Source organism: Enhydra lutris, unplaced genomic scaffold (genome assembly GCF_002288905.1).
Source record: "Enhydra lutris kenyoni isolate GAN:26980312 unplaced genomic scaffold, ASM228890v2 scaffoldscaffold15, whole genome shotgun sequence".
Classification (NCBI taxonomy): domain Eukaryota; kingdom Metazoa; phylum Chordata; class Mammalia; order Carnivora; family Mustelidae; genus Enhydra; species Enhydra lutris.
Genome location: NW_019154099.1, coordinates 50,168,028 through 50,193,031, shown reverse-complemented (window position 1 = coordinate 50,193,031; position 25,004 = coordinate 50,168,028). Strand labels below are relative to the sequence as shown.

At 40.8% G+C, this 25,004-nt stretch overlaps 1 protein-coding gene across 3 annotated transcripts in view; it reads right to left on the bottom strand.

Annotated features, from left to right (window-relative positions):
* Window positions 1–1,075: 1,075 nt before the first annotated feature.
* The window catches only part of LOC111147015 (RAP2A, member of RAS oncogene family), a 34,676-nt gene continuing 10,747 nt past the window's right edge, over window positions 1,076–25,004 (bottom strand). For all 3 annotated transcript variants that reach the window (XM_022502859.1, XM_022502860.1, XM_022502861.1), the window contains one exon: window positions 1,076–4,054. In XM_022502859.1, coding sequence (XP_022358567.1) covers window positions 3,817–4,054 — 238 coding nt within the window. In that variant the 3' untranslated portion in view covers window positions 1,076–3,816. The remainder of the gene's footprint in view (window positions 4,055–25,004) is intronic.

The following is a 25,004-nucleotide window of genomic DNA, read 5'->3' as shown; positions in this document are numbered from 1 at the left end:
TAAGCTCCCTTTTTATCTGTTGCATTCTTGATTTAATTCAGCGTGAATACTTCTGTATCAAGAGTATTAAATTTGTTCTATGGCAATTTTGGGTTGTTTCCTTACATTCTGAACACATTTCCCTCATGAACATGTACAAAATCAAACTGAATCACACAAGTCCAGAGGAAGTTTCATTAAATAAATTTATTTGTTAAAATAATTTAACTCCAAATACAACTGTTGAATTTGCATTGAGTTATAACTACAATTCATGTTTTAATCGAAATGTCAAGGTTTAACAACTGACATTGTTACAAAACAATAAACTGTTGTTCAATTTTAAATGGTCAGTTGTATTAGAGCTCAACAACTAACTGTGAACTATATCTCTGGGAAACCCCAAATCAATAATGATAAGTCTGTTTCCAAAACCCACTGCAGTCATTCTTGAAACCCTGATCAAGATTTAATAGATGCACAATGACACGTTAATTAAAAAAAAAAAAAAAGAAAAGAAAAGAAAGAAAAAGACCCCCACAGTCTTTAACATTTGATTGGCAAAGGAGACAAGTAAAGCTTAACAGTGCGAACACAAGACGAGTGAGAAGAACAACAACTAAAAAACAGAACAAACCAACAAGAAAACCAACAGCAACAAACAATACGCACTTTTCACATTCAGACATACGCTGACAACATTCCCACTGGAAAACTCCTGAAAACTAACAGCAGACATCCTTAGGCAACATTTCCTTATAAAGAAAAGCAAGTATCAGTAGTTTTACCACAGAAAAGTGATGGCAACTCCTAAGCGCTTAGTCAAAAGTTAAGTTCTACCTCTAAAAACCAAAGGAGAAAATCATCGAAGCACCTTTCAATAGTTTAAGGAAGATTTTATGTAATGCTTTTGATCAATGCTGGCTTGTTTGGTGTAAATGGAACGAAAGGAAAAGGCATCAGTTACCATCACTATCACAGCTTAAAAAACACCCCCCACCCCTCCCCCCAAAAAAGATGCATCATAAAAGGAAAAAAAAAAAAAACTTCTAAAAAACGCTGCCTTTGTCGGAAGTGAAACAAGACAAAATGAAAACAGAAGAAAAGCTTATCACAAACAGCTAAAGAAAAAGTGGGTCTTTGGATCAAACCATAACATTTTTTAAGGCATGTTAGAAAAACGTTCATGTAACTAGTTGCTCGTCTGATCAGGGCATAAAACCAACAGCGATGCAAGGTCACCGACTTTTCTCTGTAGCCACTGTGACGTCATGTCACTTGACCCCCTGTTCTTCAGCTTGTTAGTAACATCTCCACAAACACATTCCTTCAAACCCAGTTATATTCCTACCCGATGAAACACCAACAGGAAGAGCACAAGAGGGTTCCCATGTTTCTGAGGATCTTTGAGGCTCTGTCACTAAGCACGGAGGGCTGTGTAGAAACACTGATCAGGCAGCCAGACCGGTTCTTTGCAACATCTATACAGTAAAAGCCCGCCTTCTTGTCTGACACAAACACTTCCGAATGAAAATCCGAAGGGTTAGATAATCTTTTCCACTTTAAGTTTTTGACATTGCTTTCATATTAACTTCTTTTTCTTGTCTGCATAGCAATCCGTAATGTAAAACTGTAGTCCTTTAGATGTTTTTAATACGTAATCTTAGTTGTCATAAATTGCTGTTAAATATGGAATTCTTAAAAAAAAATCATTCTGAGAAGTTAGAGGCTTCAAATCTCAGCCGATTCACTAGCAAATATTTCTATTTCTGTGGACAAATCATACTTCTTGAATCTCGGATTTCTCTAAATGTTTTGAGTTGAATCAACTGTGACATACAGAGCTTGGTTCCAAGAAAACAGGTTGGAACTTTCTGTCCTGTAAATGAGGTGCTTCCCCGTTGGGGGTTGTAAGAAAACACTATGCTGAAGAATGCAAATATTCACAATTCAAAGCATCTTTCATGATCACGGCCTGGTTGTATCCACGAATCTGTTTTCTCATCTGTGAAAAGTACTATCTACCTTTCTGCCATCCTCTAAACTCAATGCCAGTTTACCAAACACTTGGGGGCCAGCAATGATTTCCATAATGTGTAAAAAAAAAAAAGAAACCCACACAAATAATTTAGAAGGAAAAAAAATGCTTGTGATACACTATATCCTGCAGTACGGAGTCTGAGTATAGGCAATTATCTCTGACTTGTGCCAAATTCTTAGGAACAATAAACACACATGCACACACAAACACACACTCTTCGCTCAGGTACACACGTAAGACCAGAGGTTACTTGCACAAGTGTGTGAAGCCAACAGAACGTGAGGCAAGGACGTGGATCGCAGGCTCAGTGACAGTGCAGTTCCGAAGGCCAAATTTCTCTCCAGAGGATTAAGCTCAAGGTACGCTCTTCAGCATTTACAACTCTGAAATTGGTTGAAAACCCTTCTATGCTTGATTGTAAAAACTTAGGAATAGGTTTTTCCTGTGCCATTAGTCATGCAAATGATAACTACTTCAGGGCTATGAAAACCGAGGCTTGGAGCACCTTTTCAAAACAAAATACTTACTCTAGCTTTATTGGCCACTTCAGTAATCAGGGCAAAACTGTTGTAAGAAAATCTTTATATAAATCCCCAGGAAAATTAAAGATAAAAGGTTTTTTTATGGGTTTTTTTTTGGGGGGGGTCCCTTGCCTTCCACCCTATAATTTATGTTCTACTTTTAAACCCAAATTATTTCACATGGTTATTCAATTTTTAGGTGCCTGCAGTAAAGCTCTGCTACAGGAAACTTGATTTTGAAAGCAGGTTAGCCAAGAATCACACCACAACCATAGCCCTTAAAGGCAAGAAGGAATTTGCTGCTTTGACGAATGTAAAAATGCAAGATATTTATACTGTCCTGTGAGGTTTCCGCAAATGGGAACGTGTGGATGCAACATGGCTTCATTTTCCTTACGCGATGGTACTAGTTCATCGACCAGAACACATCTTGCGAGTAAGGCTAGGCAATCTTCCCGTGATAGTTGCTTCCTTCTTGTTCAGTAAAGTGATTAAGACCACCCCTGCTTCGGGAACAGAGGGTGGGCTCGGGGTTTTAATGGGGATCAAACCCTCTTGAGAGCCTCCATCTTCTGTGGCCAAGCAGGTGGTTTTTACACATTCTAAAGCCAGACTCTGTCCTTCTACACAACCTGTTCTGACTTCTGCTCTGTCAAGGACTGATGCGCGGGTTAGTTCTGCGTCACAAATTAGGATAACATCTACAATTAAGCATCAATTTTGAGAAACGGGAATATGTCAGCTGAGGGAAGATTCACTCCCTGTAATGCTGTCGGCAGGCCAGCTGTTGTTATCTTACTTGACGGGATACATTGGTTAGAAGCACTATCTCCAGTCCTGAAATTCAGTACTCTCCTAGGAAAATATTTCTCCTTTACTTAATTTTTTTTTTTAAGAAGACAAAATATTTTAACTGTAAGCGGTCATAGGGATTCTTCCGGTTTCTCTCTCATGGTTACTTTTAATTTATACAATAGTTGCTTCTGTCAACCCAGCGACAATGCCATCACGGCTTCTGGAGGCAATCACCCTGTAGATCGATCGGCTATGCCTTAAAGTTGCAGGTGCACACAGGAGACGGAGGACTGTGGTGAAGACCGGAGTTCCTGAACCCAAATGTTACTCAGAGATATCAACTGACAATCACTGCTCGATGCTGAATGGGGGGGGGCTGTTTCACTGTGGATTCACACCACACATCCTACGTGCTCCGCAGTCAGGCAGATGAGGTGTGTGTCACCTGTGTGTCCTGTCCAGGACAGCCGTGTTCGAATGCTATTGTATGTTACATGCAGAACAGCACGGGTCGTCTTTGTCGGGCTGTGCCGCATAGTTCATCTGCCTCACGATTTCTGCGAAGAGTTCATCTACCATTGTTTTGCTCTTGGCGGAAGTCTCCATAAAGGGGCAGCCCCACTCTTCCGCGAGGGCTCTGCCTTCATTAGAGGACACTTCTCTCTCACTTTCCAGGTCCACCTTGTTCCCCACCAAGATGACTGGTACTTTCTCATACCTGCAAGACAGTAAACGACACACATGAAATGTGGAAGTTAGCAGGAAGTTCAGTGGCCAAACCACATTTTCTCTTTTGTCGTTCTATTCTACTACACATTATTCCCTTTCATTGAGTGAAAAATTATTTGCTTCACTTGGCTTGACATCTACCTGAGGGCATTCAGAAGCAGAAGTGGATTGTAAATGGGTTTTCTGAAAATGAGGTTAATTCATCAATTATACATCTTTTTTTTTTTTAATATTTTATTTATTTATTTGACAGAGAGAGAGATCACAGTAGACAGAGGCAGGCAGAGAGAGAGAGAGGGAAGCAGGCTCCCTGCTGAGCAGAGAGCCTGATGCGGGACTCGATCCCAGGACCCTGAGATCATGACCCGAGCCGAAGGCAGTGGCTTAACCCACTGAGCCACCCAGGCGCCCCAATTATACATCTTTTAAAATCAATTTACCTTTCCAGATATATTTGGAAAATTATTCTCAGAATCTCAGAATAAGTCCTGTTAGGTGGATTAATTTTAATTTTTTTCATTCTAAGAGAAGCTTACTCAAAATTCAGTTGATGAGGTAATAGCTCTACTGAGTAAACAAACAATTCATAATGGTCAGCCGTTTACTCTGGTCCATAGACATACTGGTCATGCGCAAATAGGTCCTGAATGTGAAAAAAGATAGGAGAACTCATTAGGAGAGAAACTATCAAATAAAACTCTACTCTATGCCTTTATAAAACTGTCATAGACTGGCCAGTTGAAAGACCATCATGAAAATCCTTTTCAGCCTGATAAGGATTAAACCTTTCAACCATTAGCTTTATTTGATGTTGTCTCTTCTTTTCCTTCCTGAACAGAATGGGTGGGTCATAGACAGGAGGTTTGTGTCACCTTCCTCCCTGTCAGATGTAGAAACCTAAGCCCCCCTGGACTGTATTTAAGAGTTCGGGCCTGACGTGGATGGAACTAGAGGGTATTATGCTGAGTGAAGTAAGTCAATCAGAAAAAGACAACTATCATATGATCTCCCTGATATGAGGAAGTTGAGAGGCAACATGGGGAGCTTGAAGGGTAGGAAAAGAATAAATGAAACAAGATGGGATCAGGAGGGAGACAAACCATACAAGACTCTTAAGGTCACAAAACAAACTGAGGGTTGCTGGGGGAGGGGGGTCGGGAGAGGGTGGTGGGGTTATGGACACTGGGGAAGGTATGTGCTATGGTGAGTGCTGTGAAGTGTGTAAACCTGGTGACTCACAGACCTGTACCCCTGGGGCTAATAATACATTATATGTTAATAAAAAAACAGAAAATTATTAAAAAAAAAAAAAGTTCGGGCCTTTGGGAGGTGATGAGGGCACAAATGGGACTCGTGCCCTTTTGTACCTAGAAGAGATAGGAGAGTACTCCTTTGTTCCTACTGCTGTGTGAGGACACAGCACAAAGATGAGTTTATGAACTAGGGACGCGGACCCTCATTGGACCTGGAATCTGCCAGAGGCTTGGTCTTGGACTTCCGGCCTCCAGAACCATGAGAAATGAATTCCTGTTCTTTAAGCCACACAGTCTATGGTACTTTTGTTATAGAGCCAGACAGACTAACATAAGGTGACTGTGAGTTACGACATGAAAAGGATCGACTATAATAAAGATAAGAAACGATATGAAAGGTTAAGCAAGAAGAAAGGCCCTACATCATATTGGTACCTAAAGATGATTCTCTTTTCGATGCTCACTCCCCGTTTAAAAATACATGGTGCTACGCTGCATGTTTATTTACTATTTTTGTTTACATTTTTTGTAAGAAATGTTGCTAATATATTTTCATAAGGCTATCGTTTTTACTCTAAACACCACTTTACAAGCTTCTTGTGATTTCACAGTGTAAATCAATGCATGCTAGTGTGTGTGTGTACTGTCCCCTAAGCAGGGTGCATTTCTAATTTATAAAGGAAGCAAACTGCAAAATTGCACACCAGTGATAACAAACGTGACTGGACACAGCAAATCGGCTGGAAAACCGTCAGGTGGTTGAGACTCAGAGTTTTATTTTTTTTATCATTCAGGAAACTGATTGAGGGCCGGTGGTTACGATTAGTGAGAATACTTGCACAACTCTACCATCCTGCTCAAACGGGTTTCTCCCCTCACTCTAACTTGTAAAGTAAACTATATTCCCGACAAAGGCTCACTTTCTTCTGGGCACTAGATGGAATGGAGAGCAGTTTCAACAAGAGGGCACGCTCCAGGCAGCGTGCCACGTGGCAATCTGGAACATAAAAACAACTGAAACGTGTGGGGATAACAGTATCGACAGTTAATCTAGAGCTTGGGTATCATTTCTGCAGGAAATAGATTTGGACAATTCCCATTTCTATCAGGGACTTTGTATGAATTTACGGGGCATCGACTGTGACGTCGTCCTATAGAGCGGTTCTGAAAACAGGACACAAGAGTCTTTCGCACCTTCCAGGACTCTTATCTACAAACATCTCTGCATAGCCTGTGGCCTTAGGAAGGACAAATGGCAGCAAGAGGGAGCCGCGTTACAGACCCCATGGCCACTCTGCACACAAGCCCTCCCGACCCGCTGTGCGGAGAAGCCTGGCAGGAGCTCCCAGCGCCAGTCCTAGCAGGACAATGTCACTCTCCTATTTGACTTGCAAAGATGTAACTGCGTTTCATTTCTCTCAGGAGTATAGATGCCACAGTATGTTTGACAACACTTGGTTTGGCAGTGAGGTTAACATAAATATTAACACAATTTGGTTAATGTATTAGTTGAATTTAATTAGGTTAAAAGTTAATTTCAACCTCTGTTTACAAGACATAACAAAACGGACAGTGAGAAGACATCCCTTTCTGTTATGAGGTAAGCAATACATACTTAAGAGAATATTTTTTAGTTTAAATACAGTAATATATCATGTTTTATTTGTAAAGAGGCATTTCTCACACTCATTAAAAAAAAACACAAATAGGGGCACCTGGGTGGCTCAGTGGGTTAGGGCCTCTGCCTTTGTTCGGCTCAGGTCATGATCCCAGGATCCTGGGATCGAGCCCCGCATTGGGCTCTCTGCTCGGAGGGGAGCCTGCTTCCCCCCTCTCTCTGCCTACTTGTGATCTCCTTCTGTCAAATAAATAAATGAAATATTAAACACACACACACACACACACACACACACACACAACCCCCCCAAATACGTGGGTTTTCAAAATTCGTAAAAATACCAAATCATTAACAGTTTTATGATACACAGTTTGAATCAAGAATCTTAATGTTCCCAACAGATTCTTCGAAGGTAAACCAGAACACTGCGAACATAGGTCCCTATGTAACGACATTTGATGACTGTCACATGAAGATGACAACTTAGTATCAGGGAGTCTGTCCATCATACCGCTGTTTGAATAGTCAGTGGTCTTTTCTAAGAGCCAACACGCTAAAAATGCTAGAGAGATCCAGACCGATATCCTCAGAAGACTTTCAAAGACTAAATAAGGTCTTCGGGGAAAGGTATTATGTACATTCCAGAAGAGCAGACGGTGAGAAATTTTTGTCTCTTTCTGTTAACATGAAAATATGACACCGGAGAAAAGATTCTAAAGCAGGATTTGGAGGCTCAGCTTCCAGCCCTGCTGCGGAGACTGCGAGACTGGGGAAACCATTCACTCTCCTCACCTGCATTTCCCTTGTCAGTAAAGATGGAGAAAGAGTATCTATTCCCACTCACCTCGAGGGCTGCTGTGAAGCTCACGAGACACCCTTGAAACTCGAGAGTACTCCACCCCTGCAGGGCGGCACTTCTCTCCCCTCCTCCCCCTGCTTCTCCTGGGGTCGGAACAAGAGAAGCTGATGGGCGTGAGGAGCTCCTAGGGACACACGGGCAGAATAGACTAACCCGGAGTCACAGATGGAAGCAGCCACCTGCCACCAGCCTTCCCCGTCTCTGGACCCCATGCCGAGCATGAGGGTAACCAGGGACAAGCAAAGCAGGAAAGCCTTCTCCAAATACGGGTATCCATAGGGGAAGGGAACATGAGTCTTTGGGTTGGGATGGGAGAATGGGTCCCACGTGTGGGGTGAGATTTAGAGAAACCTGGATCTGCGTGAAGGCAGGCAGGTGAGAAGGCAAAAGGAAAGCAGCAGAGCCTTGCGTTGACGGAGTAGAGGAGGGCGTGGAGAAACCGTCCCCACGGCTGGTGCCAAACGGTGTCCTAAAACACCAGGAAACGACGCCAGGCCAGGACTCAGTCCCAGAACTGCTTCCAACTAGCTCTGTAAGTTTAGAAAATTAACTTCATCTCGTGGTTCTCCAGTTTCTTGAACCATAACATGAGCTGGACTAGGTCATTTCTAAGGGGCTCTTGAGCTAAAAATCAGAACTTAGTGGGCCACTCCCATAATCACCCCATGTCATTTACCCAGCGATTGCTGAGAGCTCAGCACTCTTCTCACCATGACCCTGACAGGCCGATCTCTACAAGGGATGTGAAATGCATAGCAGGACTAAGGCCGAAATGTAGGGGAAACCTCAGATCTTGTTGGGGACAAGACCAAGCAGTAGAGGCTTCCAACTCTACCAGTGGAGCGACTCTGGCCAGTGAGCTGGGACTCGGGACTTCAGATGTGGGACAGTCTGAGCTGTGGGACTGTGGAAGGCCCTACTGAAAGCCGGCTGCAGCAGCGTCAAGAACTAGCGAGAAACAATCAAGGCATCATATACTGATGCATCCGCTTAACACACAATTATTTGATAAGAGCCTACTACGTGCCAGACGCTGTTCAAGACACTTAAGATACATCGAATGAGCAGAACAAAGATCTTTGCCCTCACAGTGATGACAACCTAGCCGAGAAGACAGACATATGACAATAAACACAGTAAATAATTCCTGAAAGGGGTGAAGTACATTGGAGGAAGGAAAATGTAGGTCCGGGCGGGGACTGGGGCACAGGTGCAATTTGAAATTAGATGATCAGGGTAAGCCTCGGGAAGATGGGAGCGAAGACGTGATAGGAGTCGGAAGTTTGCCTAGTGGCTGCTGGGAAAGAGCATTCCAGCATGGAAGCAACCCTCTACTGCAGGGAACTAGCTCACTGGAGGCTAAAGGGAACTTGGGAACCTGGGTGGCAGAAGTGGCCTTGGAAGACAAATGGGACATTTACGACAGGGTCAACTCTATTATTCAGGAAGCCGAGGTGGTGGGATAGCAGGTGACGGCAGTTCCTTTCGTTCTATGTTCTAGATTTGTTAACAGTCCTACAGGTCACCTTCGATCCCCCCCCGCCAACTAACATCATTTGGGAGTGAAACCAAAGATGCACAATTCCAACAAATATTCAGTGGTCATGTTGCTGTTAACCTGGTCATGAGGATAAGCTCCTTGTCCACGTCTTAAACATCAGCTGCTTTCTCTTCAACTCGAGCAGATCTTCTTTGACATCTTCTTTATGAGCACAACACGTTTTACCAACATGCCTTTTCATACCGCTTCTCGTATTCACGAGCAGTATTACGTAACGTACTGATAAGTAAAACTGGTTCTTTTAAGCAGGTCAGCTTGATGCGCTGAAGGGAACACCAGAAACACAGGCCCTGGCAGCACCTAGCTGTGGACAGGCTTCTCAGGGAGGCAACTCTGTAGACAGTTTGAAACATCTGATACCTTCCAATGGTCCTTATGTTTTCTCCTTTTTTTGGGATTTGGTAACTGCCCTGATATGTGTGTATGTGTGTATGTACCTAATTTGTGGTTGTGTTGAAACTTGGCCAATCACCAAAAGTACTTGAGAATGAACAAATACTGATCCCCAGGCTGTACTCCAGAGCTACTGAATCTGAATCCATGGGGTCAGGACCCGCAAAGAGCCTATTAAAAATATGTATCTATATGTGTAAGCTCTGAAGACTAATGGTGAGGTTCAGCAGGGTTGCGAAATCACTGGCCTGATCTGCTGCTTCGTGACCCCAAATAATATCGTACTTGTACAGTTGACGGTCTCCCACTGTGGCAAGTCCAGAATCAATTCCTCCTTCCCTTCACTGATTCACCAGTGAGAAGCTGCAGACAGAAAGCACTCGTGTCAGCCCCTTTAACTGTCTTCGCAGGGTGCTGTATTGTAGCATAGTCAAAGAAGGTCATGTTTCACGTGAATTTTATCATGCTTTCTTCTTAAGTCACTTTTTCACAAGCAGGTTAAAGCATAATTCTCTCTATATTCAGGAATGAACATCAGAAAGATTTTTATAGGTCCCCTTATTCAACCTTCTACCCGTGTTAAAAATCTCATCTATTGAGCAAGTCTCAAGGCAAAATGTCAAACCACTCGATGCTCCGATCACTTCCATGACAACCCCACCAAATGGTTATATTTGAACATCATTAGTGATGCGGAACTCCCATCTCAAACAACCCGTTCTGTCCTTTCTGTCAGCTCTGTGAAACGTTAGTGTTAAAAAGTCAATGTTAAAAACTTTATCCCGATCTCATGAGCCGTCATTTGTACCATCTTGGCCCTTCTGAGAGGTTCTAGTTTTTTTACCCTTTTGAATATAGAAATCTTTTCTTTTCTCCAAATGAAAATAGCTTTTCTTTCCCCTCTCCCTGGTCAGAGTCAGTAAGCACCGTTGACCCTGAACAATGCGGGAAGTGGGCTGCTGACCGCATAGAACTTCTAGCTCTTCCAAAGCTATGAGTTAGCCTACTGTTGACTGGAAGCTGTACCAAGGACAGAAACGGTTGTTTAACACGTATCTTGTATATGTATTATATGCCGTATCCTTACAATAGAGTAAGCCAGAGAAAAGAAAATGTTAAGGAAATCATAAAAAAGAAAATGCATTTATAGAACTACACTGTATTGAAAAAAATCTGCATGTAAGTGGACCCATACGGTTCAAACCTGTGTTGTTCAAGGGTGAACTGTAATACATAATGACAAAAATCTCTAGCAATATTTAAATAGGTAAAGAGGAAAATGAAAAACATTTTTAGTCTCATCTCCATGAGAACAATCTATTTTGGTCGACAGCCTTCCAGACTATCTTCCTATATGAATCTATATAAACATAGATATAAATTCTTGTAAAAGGCAATTATACAAAGTATATTCGGTAGCTTCACTGTTCACTGATATCATGAAAATTTCTACTTCAATAAATGATACACATTTTATTAAGGACTAAGAAGTATTACATTTTATAGGTTCTATACTACAGCTGTATTATAATTTAATTATTCCTTCCCTATTATTAGTATATACGAAGGGCTCCCATGCCCCATTTTTATTTTTAACTAACACAAACAGCCATCTGATGAACTACACCGAGAAGTGTGATTTCCGTCTCAACGGTATATATGTGTGTTTACGTGTGTGTATGGCATAATCTTTGAACCACAAAAATCTTATTTCTAAGTTAGCACATCAGACTGTTGTGTACACATACACAGTCTTAGCTGACATCCCCAAATTTTGGGGTTGTCAGTGCTTAATAGGGCTTAAATTAAGAGTGCCTATTTCCCCACCCTTGGGGTTGATATTTTTAATCTTTCTATAAAGTACTATGGCAGTCCTGAAGAAAAAGGATTGTTTTTGGCTAGGAGGTGATGGCTCCTACCACATCTTGCGAGCATGAAACATCAACACTTCTCGTAAGGATGGAAAACATGAGCTAAGTAAGGCTGCTCTCTTCTTCTAGACTGACTTGTTCTGAAGTGACTCAATATTTCATCTTAAAAGGGCATTTCTGGTAATTTAGTTTGAATAATGAAAGGAAACCACAATCCTCCTCTCTGACTTTCTCTTGGTTTCAGAATGCATGCTGAAGAAGAACGGAGAGAAATGTGTAAATGTGATAAAAAAAAAATGAAGCAAGGAGAGTAAAAAGATATCCAAAGCTATTGGGGATACTCCATACCAAGGTGAATGAAGATAATCTGCTTTCCAGGAAATCAAGAGCTGACACTGTATCAGAAGAATGGATTCCTAATAGTTTGTGAGGGACCAACCGATCATGACAAGGCAACTCAGGCATTTTAAATGTATTAAAAAGCCATTTGAAGGAGAAAATATTTTTACATCTGATAAAGACACATCTGATAAGGGATTATAACCCAAAATATATACAAAAGTCTTGAAACTCAACAAAAGGAAACAACCCAATAAAAAAAGGAGCCTAAGACCTTAACAGACACCTCATCAAAGAAGATACTCAGATGGCAGATGAGCGTATAAAAAGATGTTCCACCATCATCTGTCATCAGGGAGATGCAAATCAGAACAATGAATACCACCACACAGCTAAGAGAGTGGCCCAAATCCAGAACATTGCCGCCACCAAATATGCGGGTGAGGACGTGAAGCAACAGGAACTCTCATTCACTCCTGGTGAGAATATGAGCTGTTAAAACCATTCTGGTGGTTTCCTACAAAACGACACATACTCTTATCATACAATCCAGCAATCCTTAGTGTTTACCAAAGGAATTGAAAACTTACGTCACACAAAAACCTGCACGTGGATGTCTGCAGCAACTTTACTCCTAACTGCTAAAACCTGGAAGCAAACAAGGTGTCCTTCGGTAGGTGAACGGATAAACTGTGGTCTGTCCAGAAAATGGAATTTCATTCAGCATTAAAAAGAAATGAGCTATCAAGCCGTGAAAAGACAGGGAGGAATCCTAAATGCACATTACTAAGTGAAAGAAACCAATCTGAAAGGGCTACATACTGTATGATTTCACCTATATGACATTCTGGAAAATGCGAAACTATGGAGACAGTTAAAAGATCAGTGGTTGCCAGGAATTGGGATGGGGGAGGGAAGGGACAAATAGGTGGGACACAGTATTTTTAGGGCAGTGAAAATACTCTGTAGGATACCACAATGATGGATGCAAGTTACTAAGCATCTGACTCCACAGAATGTACAACACCAAGAGTAGACTTGAAGGTAAGAGTAAACTCTGATTATGATGTATCAATGTAGGTTTATCAATTGTAACAAATGTACCACTCTGGTGAGGGTTGTTGAAAAAGGGGGAGGCTATGCATGTGTGGGGTCTGGGGTTATATGGGAAATCTCTGTTTTTCCTTTTCTTTTCTCTCTGCCCACTTTGCCAGGAAGATGGCCACAGCTTTGAGTACCGTGTGGCAGAGCAAAAGGTTACTAGCCAACTTTATCTAATTAATGTTTATAGAATATTCCACTCAACAAAAGCGAAATACATTCTTCCCAAAGTGTGGGGAACATTCACTTGGATAGACTATATTCGGGCTACAAAAACCATAACAAATATCAAAGAATGGAAAGGATGCAAAATATGTTCTCAGACTGTAAGAGAATGAAATTAAAAATCAGTAACGGAAAGATATTAGAAAATCTACAAATATTTGGAAACTGAACCATCCACTTCTAAATAACCCATGGGTCAAAGAAGACATCATAAGGAAAACTAGGAAGAAAATGAAAATATAACACACCAAAATTTGTGGGATACAGTTAAAGCAGGTCAGAGAAAAAATCATAGCCCCTCTTCAAGGGCTGACACTAGCTTTCCACTGTTAACTATATCATACCTAAACCCTCTGTTTAGTTCTTCAGCTAGCAAACTCCTGTCCTTTATATCTAATTCAACCTTACTTCCCACAACTTTCCAGAGAGAATCTTCTGCTCCAAATTGTTTCCTTGGTCATGGCGGTCATTTGACTATAGTGGCCCCCACCAAATTGTTATTATTTTTATTATCTTTTAATTTTTTCAAATTTTTATTTAAATTCCAGTTAGTTAACATACAGTGTAATACTAGTTTCAGGTGCAAAATTTTGGAGTTCATCAGTTCCCACCAATCAGATTCTAACTACCATTCAAAGCTCATTTCATCTCTTTTAATAAAAATCTTCCCTTACTTTGGTAACAAATTAGCTCATTTGTCTGAATTCTTATTTATACTTCATATCATTAAGAATTTGGGATGCACAGATTTTCATTAATCTCTCTCTTGAGTATCCACGAGGCATTGTGTGAGGGACTGGGGCATGGGAGACAAATGAGGTCCCTGAAATTTAAATTCAAGTTAGAGGAAACACTATGAACAGACAGACAACATAACTAAAGATGGTGATGGCTGTTACAAAGAAAACCAACCCTGATTATTATGTAGTAACTTGGGCAGGCCAAAATTAATTCCACGGGGTGATCAAAGAAGGCATTTCCGGGAAGAAAAATCTAAGCACAAGCTTGAAGATTTGGAATGAACCATGGGGAAAACCAGGAATTAAACATTTTAGACAGAAGAGAATGTAAAAATATAGGCAGTAGGAAAGAAGCAGGCTTATTTAGGAACAAACAGGAGGCTGGTATGGTTACATCATAAAGAGCAAGAGGGAAGAGCATGAGGGAGAAAAAGGACTGATGGCCACTCTTCGAAGAACAGGAGAAAACCACTGAAGGCTTTTCCGCAGGAAGTTACAAGGCATATGTGTGCAGGAATCGGTATGGCCGAAATACAGAGAATGGGTTTTGGGGGCACAAGAGTAGCAGGATGACGGGACACACCTGCAGTGTTCTAGGCATGAGACAGACAAGGACTTGAACTGGGATGACGGCAGTGACAGTGAAAAGAACTTAAGATATAAAATATATTTGGAGTTTGTACCAACAAAACATACTAACAAATCAGTTGAAAGACAGTAGTTTTGACCAAAAAAAAAAAAAAAAAAAAAAAGAGAGAGAGATAGAGAGAGATAGAGAATTCAGAAATGATTCACAGGTATTTTTATAAGTATAGTTTCAATCTCACGACTAAGAATGGTAAGACCCCAAACGGAACTACCAAATGGCTTCTATTACCCTGTTTCTAATACACTTTCCCTGTGACCATGTTTAAAATGATCTTGGTTATCAAATCACTACTTCTTACTAAGAAGATTTTGGTTTATCGTAGAGTTCTTAATAAACATTAAAGACCATCTCCTCTTAGCTCCGAGTTTACAAAATGATGACTTTCGGCTACTTCTTTTTCCTATAAAATTTTTATTTTTAAAAAATTCTACCCAGGTTATTCACTTCATGTTTACCTTAACGTTATTCTGGATTTCCACCTATCATTTACTGACTATAAATGTGAGTCTCCTTAAAGACTTATGTTGTCTCCACATACAAACTTTTCTTTTACTGTGTAAGATAAAAATCATCTGCCAGTCAAATTTTACCTTCTCACAGATCTTCCAATATACTCTCAAATTACTATTACTAAAAAGAGAATGATATTTTAGCTTTCAACTTTTATCAAACACTTGGGACACTTTATTTTGGAAAGTTTGTGAATGAAAATTATGCAACAATATAAATGTACATTGTTTAGCTCTTTCTAAATTATTACTTTAATAAAGTCTTCAAGAGTCTTAGAAAACTATATTAAATGGGACACAAAAAAGAACCATAAAAGGAAAGGTTAATGAACTGGACTTCATTAAAATTAAGAATTGATGGGGCGCCTGGGTGGCTCCGTGGGTTAAAGCCTGTGCCTTCGGCTCAGGTCATGATCCCGGGGTCCTGGGGATCAAGTCCCACATCGGGCTCTCTGTTCCGAGGGGAGCCTGCTTCCTCTTCTCTCTCTCTCACTGCCTGCCTCTCTGCCTACTTGTGGTCTCTGTCAGCCAAGTAAATAAATAAAATCTTTTTTTTTTTTAAAAGATTTTTATTTATTTATTTGTCAGAGAGAGCGAGCGAGCACAGGCAGACAGAGTGGTAGGCAGAGGCAGAGGGAGAAGCAGGCTCTCTGCCGAGCAAGGAGCCTGATGTGGGACTCCATCCCAGGCCGCTGGGATCATGACCCGAGCTGAAGGCAGCCGCTTAATGAACTGAGCCACCCAGGCGTCCCAATAAATAAAATCTTAAAAAAAAAAAAAAATTAAGAATTGATGGTCATCAAAAGAAACTATTAAGCAAGTGAAAAGGTAAGCCAAAAATTGGGAAAAGGTATTTGCAATACATGTATCTAACAAAGGACTTCTATCAAGAATGTATAAAGAATTTCTACAAAAGAAAACAACAATACAATTTGTAAATGGACAAAGCACTTGTAGGTTTAAGTGCTTATACCTTGAAGTTTGAATATTGAGCTTTTAAAAAAAAAAAAAGAAGAATCAATTGGTTTAGTCAGGTAATTTTTTTTTTTAAGATTTTATTTATTTATTAGAGAGAGAGCAAGCACAAGCAGGGGGAGAGGCAGAGGGAGAGGGAGAAAAAAAAAATTAGAAAAAAAAAAATTAGAGGACAGCCAAATGGTAAGTGCATGAAAAGGCGTTCATCACCATTACACAGCAGGGAAACAAAACTAAAACCACAATGAGGTACCACCAGAATCTTACCAGATTAGCTAAAATTAAAGACTGCCAGGATCCATGGAAGAGGAAATTGGTACAGCTACTTTGGAAAACCACTGGGCAGTGTTTACTACTGCTGAACGTATGCATGTACAACCCAAGAATTCCACTCCTAGGTATATACCAAAAGTGTCCATGTATGCGGCCAAAGAGAGGGGCTAGAATGTTCACAGTGTCATTGACCATAACAGCCCCCGTCTGGGGACTACCCCAGAATGAAACCAGGGTGGATACCTACAAGGGGACGACCGCAGCTCAGGGAGGGATTAACTACTGTTCTTAATCAACATGAGTGAATCTCACAGGACGCCGAAGGACAGAAGCCGGCAGCTCGGGACTAGACACAGCTAAGCTGTTGGTCTGAGCACAGAAGTGACAGGGACGGAGCACGAGGGAAACTGCTGTGTTGCTGCAAATGTCTGTCCCGCACCTTCCTCCAGGAATTCGTCCCGCTGGACGCCCGAGATGGATGCATGCTACTGCCTAGAGGTGTTACCTCCATAAAAAAAGTAAATTGAGACTGGAAAAAAAATCAATAAATCAGATAATTATCCAAATGATTTCTGCATTAAAAGAGGAACAGAAGATAACCTTCAAGGTAGACTGAGCAAGCGTGTGTGTTAGCTTCGGGGTTTAAGGCACATCAAGCACCTGAGTCAGCCAATCAGTTAAGTTCATTACTCAGCTGAACGTGTTAATCAATTTTAAATTTTTGTCCAAGTTCTATGCTGTTTAATTTATATTCAGAATTGGCTAAAGACTGAAATGAAAGGAATACTAATACTGAAGTACATGTCATTGGAAATAAAAAATGGTAATTTTGAACATTTTCTTCACTCTCAGATCTATAAATTGGATCCATCTGACCACAGCTCTTTTCAGGCTTATCAAGATAACCACAGCACTTCAAATAACTCTATTAAAAAGAAAAAATACAGGGATGACTACACATTTTTTTAAATTTCTTAGAAATGGAGATTTTCTACCCCAGTAATGTGTTATTTGTAAAGGAATGTTTATGACAGAAGCCTAAAATCTTGTCACTTAAAAACCAAATGCAAAAAATTATCTGACTAGGGACACCTGGGTGGCTCAGTTGGTTGGGTGTCTGCCTTCAGCTCGGGTCACGATCCCAGGGTACTGGGTTCGAGTACGGCATCCAGCTCTCTGCTCAGTGGAGCGCCTGCTTCTCCCTCTCCCTCTGTCTCTCCCCGTTTGTGCTTGCTCTCTCTCTAATAAATACATAAAATCTTAAAAAAAAAATTACCTGACTCAACCAATTGATTCTGTTTTGTTTTGTTTTTTGTTTTTTGTTTTTTTAAAGATTTTGTTTATTTATTTGTCAGAGAAAGAGAGAGAGAGCAAGCACAGGCAGACAGAGAGGCAGGCAGAGGCAGAGAGAGAAGCAGGCTCCCTGCTGAGCAAGGAGCCCGATGCGGGACTCGATCCCAGGACGCTGGGATCATGACCTGAGCTGAAGGCAGCTGCCTAACCAACTGAGCCACCCAGGCGTCCCTTGTTTTGTTTTTTTTTAAAGCGCAACATTCAAGATACCCCAAGTAAGGTAGATGAAAGCAGTGATTGGTTTATATTTGATATTTTAATGTGTAACTAAATTTCAATATGTACTTTAATATATGTTCAGTCACCGAATCAAAATATATCATTTTTAAAATCTGTTAGCAAAATATGGGACTCCTACATAATTTAAATAGCGGGGAAAATTCAAGCTTGGATGCATATATGAACATACAGCTTTCATCCGTCAAAGGAACAAACATGTTCAGACATAAAACGTGCGTTTTACCTTTAGTCAGAGTTGCAACCTGAAATCTGTGCATTTAAAAACAGGTCTGACTATTGTACTTGAAGAGACTACACTGAGTCAACTGCTACAGAATATCAAGTTTTCTGAACTGTTACATACATTTATACCAGGTTAAATGATAGAATACGTCTTCTTAGCACCTCTTCCTTTCAGAACTTCCGGCAAAAATGTTTATGAATGAAAACTCATGTCTCTGGTACAGAGTTGAAGTTCAATTACACGTACTGTTTCAAAGCTACTTTTGAATAAAGAAGATCTAAAGACGCACCAAAGCTCCGAAGAGCTAAAATGAGGTTTTAAATGATGATTAAAGTTTTAAATGATGAACAGAGAAGTATCTGTCCTGGGAGATTGTTCTACTGTTGTAGTAGGATAGCAAAATATTTCTTACTTTCCAAATCACAATACAAACAGCACCCACTAAAACCGAAAGAAAAAGCTAACCCCCAAGTCCAACACATCAGATGTCTAGAAAGCTTGAGCTATCAGACCAATAGAGTTAGGATTTCTTCTCTCCAGTCACAAAGACCTCGGGGGAAGAACACATCAGACACTGATTCAAACCTGCAGTTAAAGAAATTAAAAACCGTTGTAAGAAGCTCTGTGGGAGCCAGCAAGGCAGAATGGCTGGTAAGCAAAAAACTTCCAAGTTTTCAACAGTAATCGGGTTTGGGATGAGGGGCTGGAACGGGTCGACTATGGGGTGTACAGAGGATGGGGAGAGCAAGGATTACTGGAGGTGAGAAAACTGGTCCCTTCATTTTCATTCCTGCTACAGAAACCCTCCCATTTCGACAATAACTCATGCCCGGACTACGCACCAGTCTCCTAGCTGATCCCACCTCCAGTTTCTCACCTCTGTATTCTAACCTTTAGGCCACTTCCACAATAATTATCTTAAAACACTGCACACAGTTTTCTCCCCATTTCCCTGAACTGCTCCATCAGAAAAAGATGTGTTAGCTCTGCAATGACTAGACAGAGCTTATCCCTAGGTTAAGAGTCAAGGTCAACCACAGTTTGCCCCCTGGCAAAGGGAGACAGAACTGCATTGGGGTTTAGAGGACCTAGAAAAAGCCCAGGACTGCTCCCTTGGATGTCAGGTGACCTTTCTGAGCTGGAGGATCCTTATTTGTGACACAGAAATATTAAGGATACTCAGATTATTATGTTGGGGAACACAATGGTGGTGATTTCACTAACGATAGCTGGCATCTGTACAAGGCTTAGGGGGTGCCAGACGCTGCTAGGCAGTTTCCATGAATTAGCCGTTAAAGTATTATGGATACTGTAAAACGCTATGGAAATGCTAATCATTCTTTTCTAAGCTCGCTCAAACCATCTGTTAGTTAAGTCAGTTCTGGAATCTTAACTGTGGTGAGAGATCTGTAAAAACGTACAAAAAATGTTCCACAGAATCTCATCTCCTCTATCTCGCACTCCTGTTCGCCTGTCCAGGACGACTACATCTAACCATCTATGGAAGACTGTTCGATTCTAGAAAAAAACAGGAGACATACAATTCCTTCTAGTATCAGAGGCTGGCAATTGCCCATCTTCTCCAAGCAGAAGTATCTTCTCCTATTCCAGTCATCCTCTCACTCCAAACACTGCTAAGTCATTAGATATGAGCCATGGCTCGGAAGCCCTAGTGAGGGAATGAAAGAAAACAGAAAACAATACAAAACAAAACTTCGGATAGAGCTAGGAGCTCTGAGCTCTGGGATAAAGTCTGGTTTCTGTTTTATACCAGCTGTGCGACCTCTGAAGTTACATCTGGGCCCTCAGGAAACAAGGGATAGGAATGTTTTATACATGTGAAGCTTTATTGCCAGGGCTGGAATCGATCTTTACAAACATACAAAACAGACAAGTACATGAACTGAAGATCTTCAGATATGACAGTCTGTGCATGCGGACCACAGTGGAAACGTCACAGAAATGATATCCCTGGTCACCAGTGTGAGAAAAGCATTTTTGGATGAACACTATCCAGAATATTTTATTTTTTATTCTTTATCATACCTTGTATTATTAGATACTGAAATGCTTAATCTGATTCGTGGTATGGGGGGAGGGGGTATCTCCAGATATTTGGGGGGAAAATGGCCAAAATGCAAAACAGAATGACCTGAACAGACCTGTATTCATTAATTCAACAAACTTTCTGTGTGCCAGGTGCCTGATACCAAGATCGAAGCAGTCTACCATCAAACGCACGCAGAGAAGGAAACTTTTTTGTTAAATTAGATGGCAGTCTATGTCAAATATACTTAGCTTTTCTGCTGAAACTAAACTTTAATATGTTATATTCTTTTCTTTTTTTTGGAGGGGGTTGGTTGTGGGGCAGGGGCAGAGAGGGAGAGAGAGCATCTCAAGCAGGCTCCACTCCCACTGTGGAACCTGGCTCAAGGCTCGATCTCACAACGCTGAGATCAGGACCTGAGCCGACACCAAGAGTCAGACACTTAACCGACTGTGCCACCCGGGAGCCCCCACCATGTCACATTCTCAATAAAATCAAATGTGATCTTCAAAGTTAATTATGTGTGGGTGGGAACAGTAAAATGACACAGGGCAGATAAATGTGAGGACAGGTGGCAGGTGCTCACGTCAATTTGCCACCTTTTAAGAGTTAAGATACATCAACTCATTCACTTATCATGTATCTTTAATAAATATTTTTTAAAGATCTTCACAGAGAAATCCAAAGGATCAACAGTACTCTTTTATCAAAATAATGTCTAAAGTAACCGGTGTACCTAAAAATGTTTTGCTGTTTCAGGTAACTTCTGCTGCATAAAAAACTACCCCAATGGCTTAACATAACCATTTTACGATTTTTCTTTTCTTTTTTTAAGCTTTTATTTATTCGACAGGGAGAGAGAGAGCACTCGAGCACAAGCAGGGGGAGCAGGAGAGGGAGAAGCAGACTGCGCTGAGCAGGGAGCCCCACGCAGGGTTCAATCTCAGGACCCTGGGATCATGACCTGAGCCGAAGGCAGATGCTCAACCGACAGAGCCACCCAGGTGCCCCCATTTAACTGTATTTCATGATGGTATGGGTCAGGAACTTAGGCAGAGCTCAGCTGGGCAATTCTGCTCCATGTGGCACTGATTGGGCTCAGTGGTGTTGTTAGGGCTGGGGTGAGCGGAGGGTCAAAGCTTTTCCAATGCATGTACCTCTGGGGGGTATCCTACCACAGGCCTGGAAGGCTGATGGGCTGGCTACTCTCCATCGTGGTCTCAGCCCTCTTCATGGGTTCTCCAGCATGGTAGCTGGACTTTTTTCATGGCAGCTCAGGGCTCCAAAAGACCATGGTGGAAGGTGCTTATTAGTCCTCTCAGTGATTGGGCCCAAAACTTGCTTCGCATCACCCTGCCATCCTCGGTTGATCAAAGTAGTCACGGGCCAGCCCAGACTCGGGGAGCGGGCGGGCAGAGCCTCCTCCTGATGGGAGCTGAGCTAAGACTCTGCAGCCATCTTTAACCCAGCGTGTTCAGAGAAAATGATGTCATCTTTAAAAACTGAATAAAAATTCCAGTTTACCAGGATTTGTTGATCCCCATCAACAAATGGAATACAAAAGGACGCTGGTCAAAGAAACTCTATGTAGACTAGATATCACAAAAATATATGTAAAAATGGGATTTAAATGGTGATGGATTCTAAAAACAGGGAATTTGAGGTAAGAATCTAGAATGACCACAGAATCTATTGCCCAGAGAGACTTCTGAGATGGAAATGGGCACTGCTAAAAAATGTGCCATGGCAACAGGCATGAACTGTCCCAGGTAAAGAGAGACACGAGGTCACCATGGGAGAAAAGGGATGAGATCAAAGCAGTGATATTTAATCAAAGGAACAGATAGATGAGATTGTTCAGAGCCAATCAGTATGGCCAAAAAGAAAAGCTTCCAGATTTGTTATTTTAATAGGGTGTGCTGATGAGAGTCCTGGACCAAATCTCCTTCCCCCAAACGATCCTTTCTTCCCTCCATCTCCAAGTGTTTCTTTCAGTGAAACCCGATGATCTGTTTGGGATGGCCTTAGGAATAAACACTGTCACAAAGAGCAGCCTTTCCAGTGCCTGGACCTCTGGCAGGCAGACTACCAAAATCAGGGTGCTGACTTGTTAGGTGTGGATGGGAACAGGCCACACCGGCTGCTTCCCCCAGGGTAACTGCTGCTGGTGGCCACAGCACTGTCCCCGCTGAGCCCACACCCTGCCGGAGGGTCCCTCCCGCCCAGCCACTGAGATGGACGCTCTGTGTAGATCCTTCCTCACTAAGGAATCAGCACGCTGAAACTGGCTCATGGCCATTTGAGAGCAAGAACATTACTGCCCCTCCATGCAAGACCACTGAACAAAAAGTTCTGTGTCGTATCATATTCGTCAGTACGCACGGACTGAATTAACCATGGAGAGACTCTTTTCTCATCTCTTGCTCTTCAAAATAAACTAAGGAAAGTTATCTGAATTTCCAGGCAGCTTTTATGACAGTACATCAATGTATTTAACTCCTTGTCCTACTGTGGGCATCCAGCCCCCCACTGTACCATCACCGGGGGCCAAAGTTTGTTTGAAATGTTGGTTCAAAAGCAGATAAAGGATGGTCTTGAGGGTATATGGATCATTTGGGTGGGGGGAATGATATTTTGGACAGTATAATTTTATTTATACTATATCTGGATATTTATTTTGCTAAATACTAAAACAATAACAAAAAGCTTATTTTTCATTTCTTAATCTATATTAGACTATCCTTGATAATCAACTTCTATCTTTAGTTAAGCTCCCAGCTATCCTCCCTGAAGACTAGCTATTCTACTGTTTTTTTCCTCAATTTTCCACAAATCAGCTTACTTTTCTAAAGCTTTCTAAAATAATAATTCTGCTCAAACCATTCTATAACCAAATACAAACAGAAACTAAGATTTCATTTCCAGGGAGGATCGACTAAACATAACAAAGTGAATACAAAATTGTTGGCATTACTCTTATAAATTTTTAATTTCTACCAGTTACAGTGCATGAAAAAGTCCTTCAAAAAGGTGGCCTAGTAAAAGCAATGTTTTCTGGTGGAAAAATATTTTGAAACTTAATGCATTTTGCTCCCCTCTCTATATACAATTCACTCAACACTGTCAAATATATATTCAATTACAGAACATTTTGGCATTCCAGAAGGATAGATACTATCTTGTACTGATTCTGCATAACACCCAGAGCAATGTTATGCAAAAAAGTGGGTTAAACCACAGCATTTAATGTTGACAGTGATGACTTTTATATAGAGAGATAAAACTTCTGAAATCAATTTATTTAAAAGCTGTCAACATATTTCTCTCTCTATACCAGCCATCTATCTACCTGTCTTCCTTCCTTCTTTCTTTCTATCTATTTATCTATCTAAACTGGCCAGAGAGTGTTAAAATTATCTTCACCCCATGTATAGTTTTTGGTATTTACAAAAAGGTCTATTATCATTATGAACTTAAAGACGTGGTATTTAACAAATACTATATGTCTCATCACTTTTTATAAAGTATTCCTCACACTTAAAATACATGTACTAAAAATTATCACAATTCTTTGTGAGTCACAAAAACATACTGTCACCATTTATAGCTAACATAGTCTCTAGTGGAAGGCAAAGACAAAACACTCAGGGTCTATGCTATAATTTCTGTAACATACTGTACTAGGAGCTTCAGACACAGATGAGAAAGCAGTGGAAAAAAATGGAAAAACACTACCAGATTGGCTAGCTTATCTAGATATGGCAAGGCAATTGAATCTAGTTTTTAAGAAATCATGTGGCACTATACTGTTTTATAAAGTCAGATAAATGCTGGAGTTGCATTCCTAGGTGCATGATTTTGGGGGAAACTTTACTATGGATATTTTAGGGTTACTACATAAAGAAACAGTACATCATTACCTCCTTAGCATTACACCCATATTACGGATGAGGAAGTTGAGGTGCAGATAACATTAACTTGCCCCAAATCATGTGACTACTAAGTACTGTGACTCAGCTTTAACCAGATTAACACTTACCGTCTTCATAATAAGATCAGTATGCACATAAAATACTAAATTAGAGCAATTATCATATATGCAGTATTTGTTACACTCACTGGAAACCTAACAGTGGCTGTATTTAGAGCTTAGACTAAAACAACAAAATTCTCCATCCCAGAACACAGGAAAAACACTCCAAGAGGTCACTGACAGAAAGCTGTAAAGACACTAGATAAAGAAGAAAATACTAATATGTACTGAATTATTAATATGATGTAGTATTTCCACATCTGAATTATTAGTTTTTAAGGGTTCCTCCTAGAAAAGAACAAGAAATACTCCTCAATGTTTTAAGTAAAGGTTTATGATCTTTCTCTTGGGTACTTCTACTAAGTGATATTAAGATACATATAATTAAGACTATCTTCACCTATTGCTACTGTCAAAGGCAGAGCTGAGTCAATGTCATCCTGGACAGATGTCGCAAAGCTCTAATAATTTAGTGATGGCTAATCCTGTAATAAGCCCACATCCCAGGCTGACTCCTACTACCTCTCTTCCTGTTTTAGGTTATCACAAGGCAGGAGCTCTCCTGCCTTATCAGAATGAATAAAATTCATTTTGAGAAATAGGTTCCCATATTTCTAATATGCACAACCAACAGAAATAAATGCTTCTTCAAAAGATTGACTTTACGTGTCTTTTTG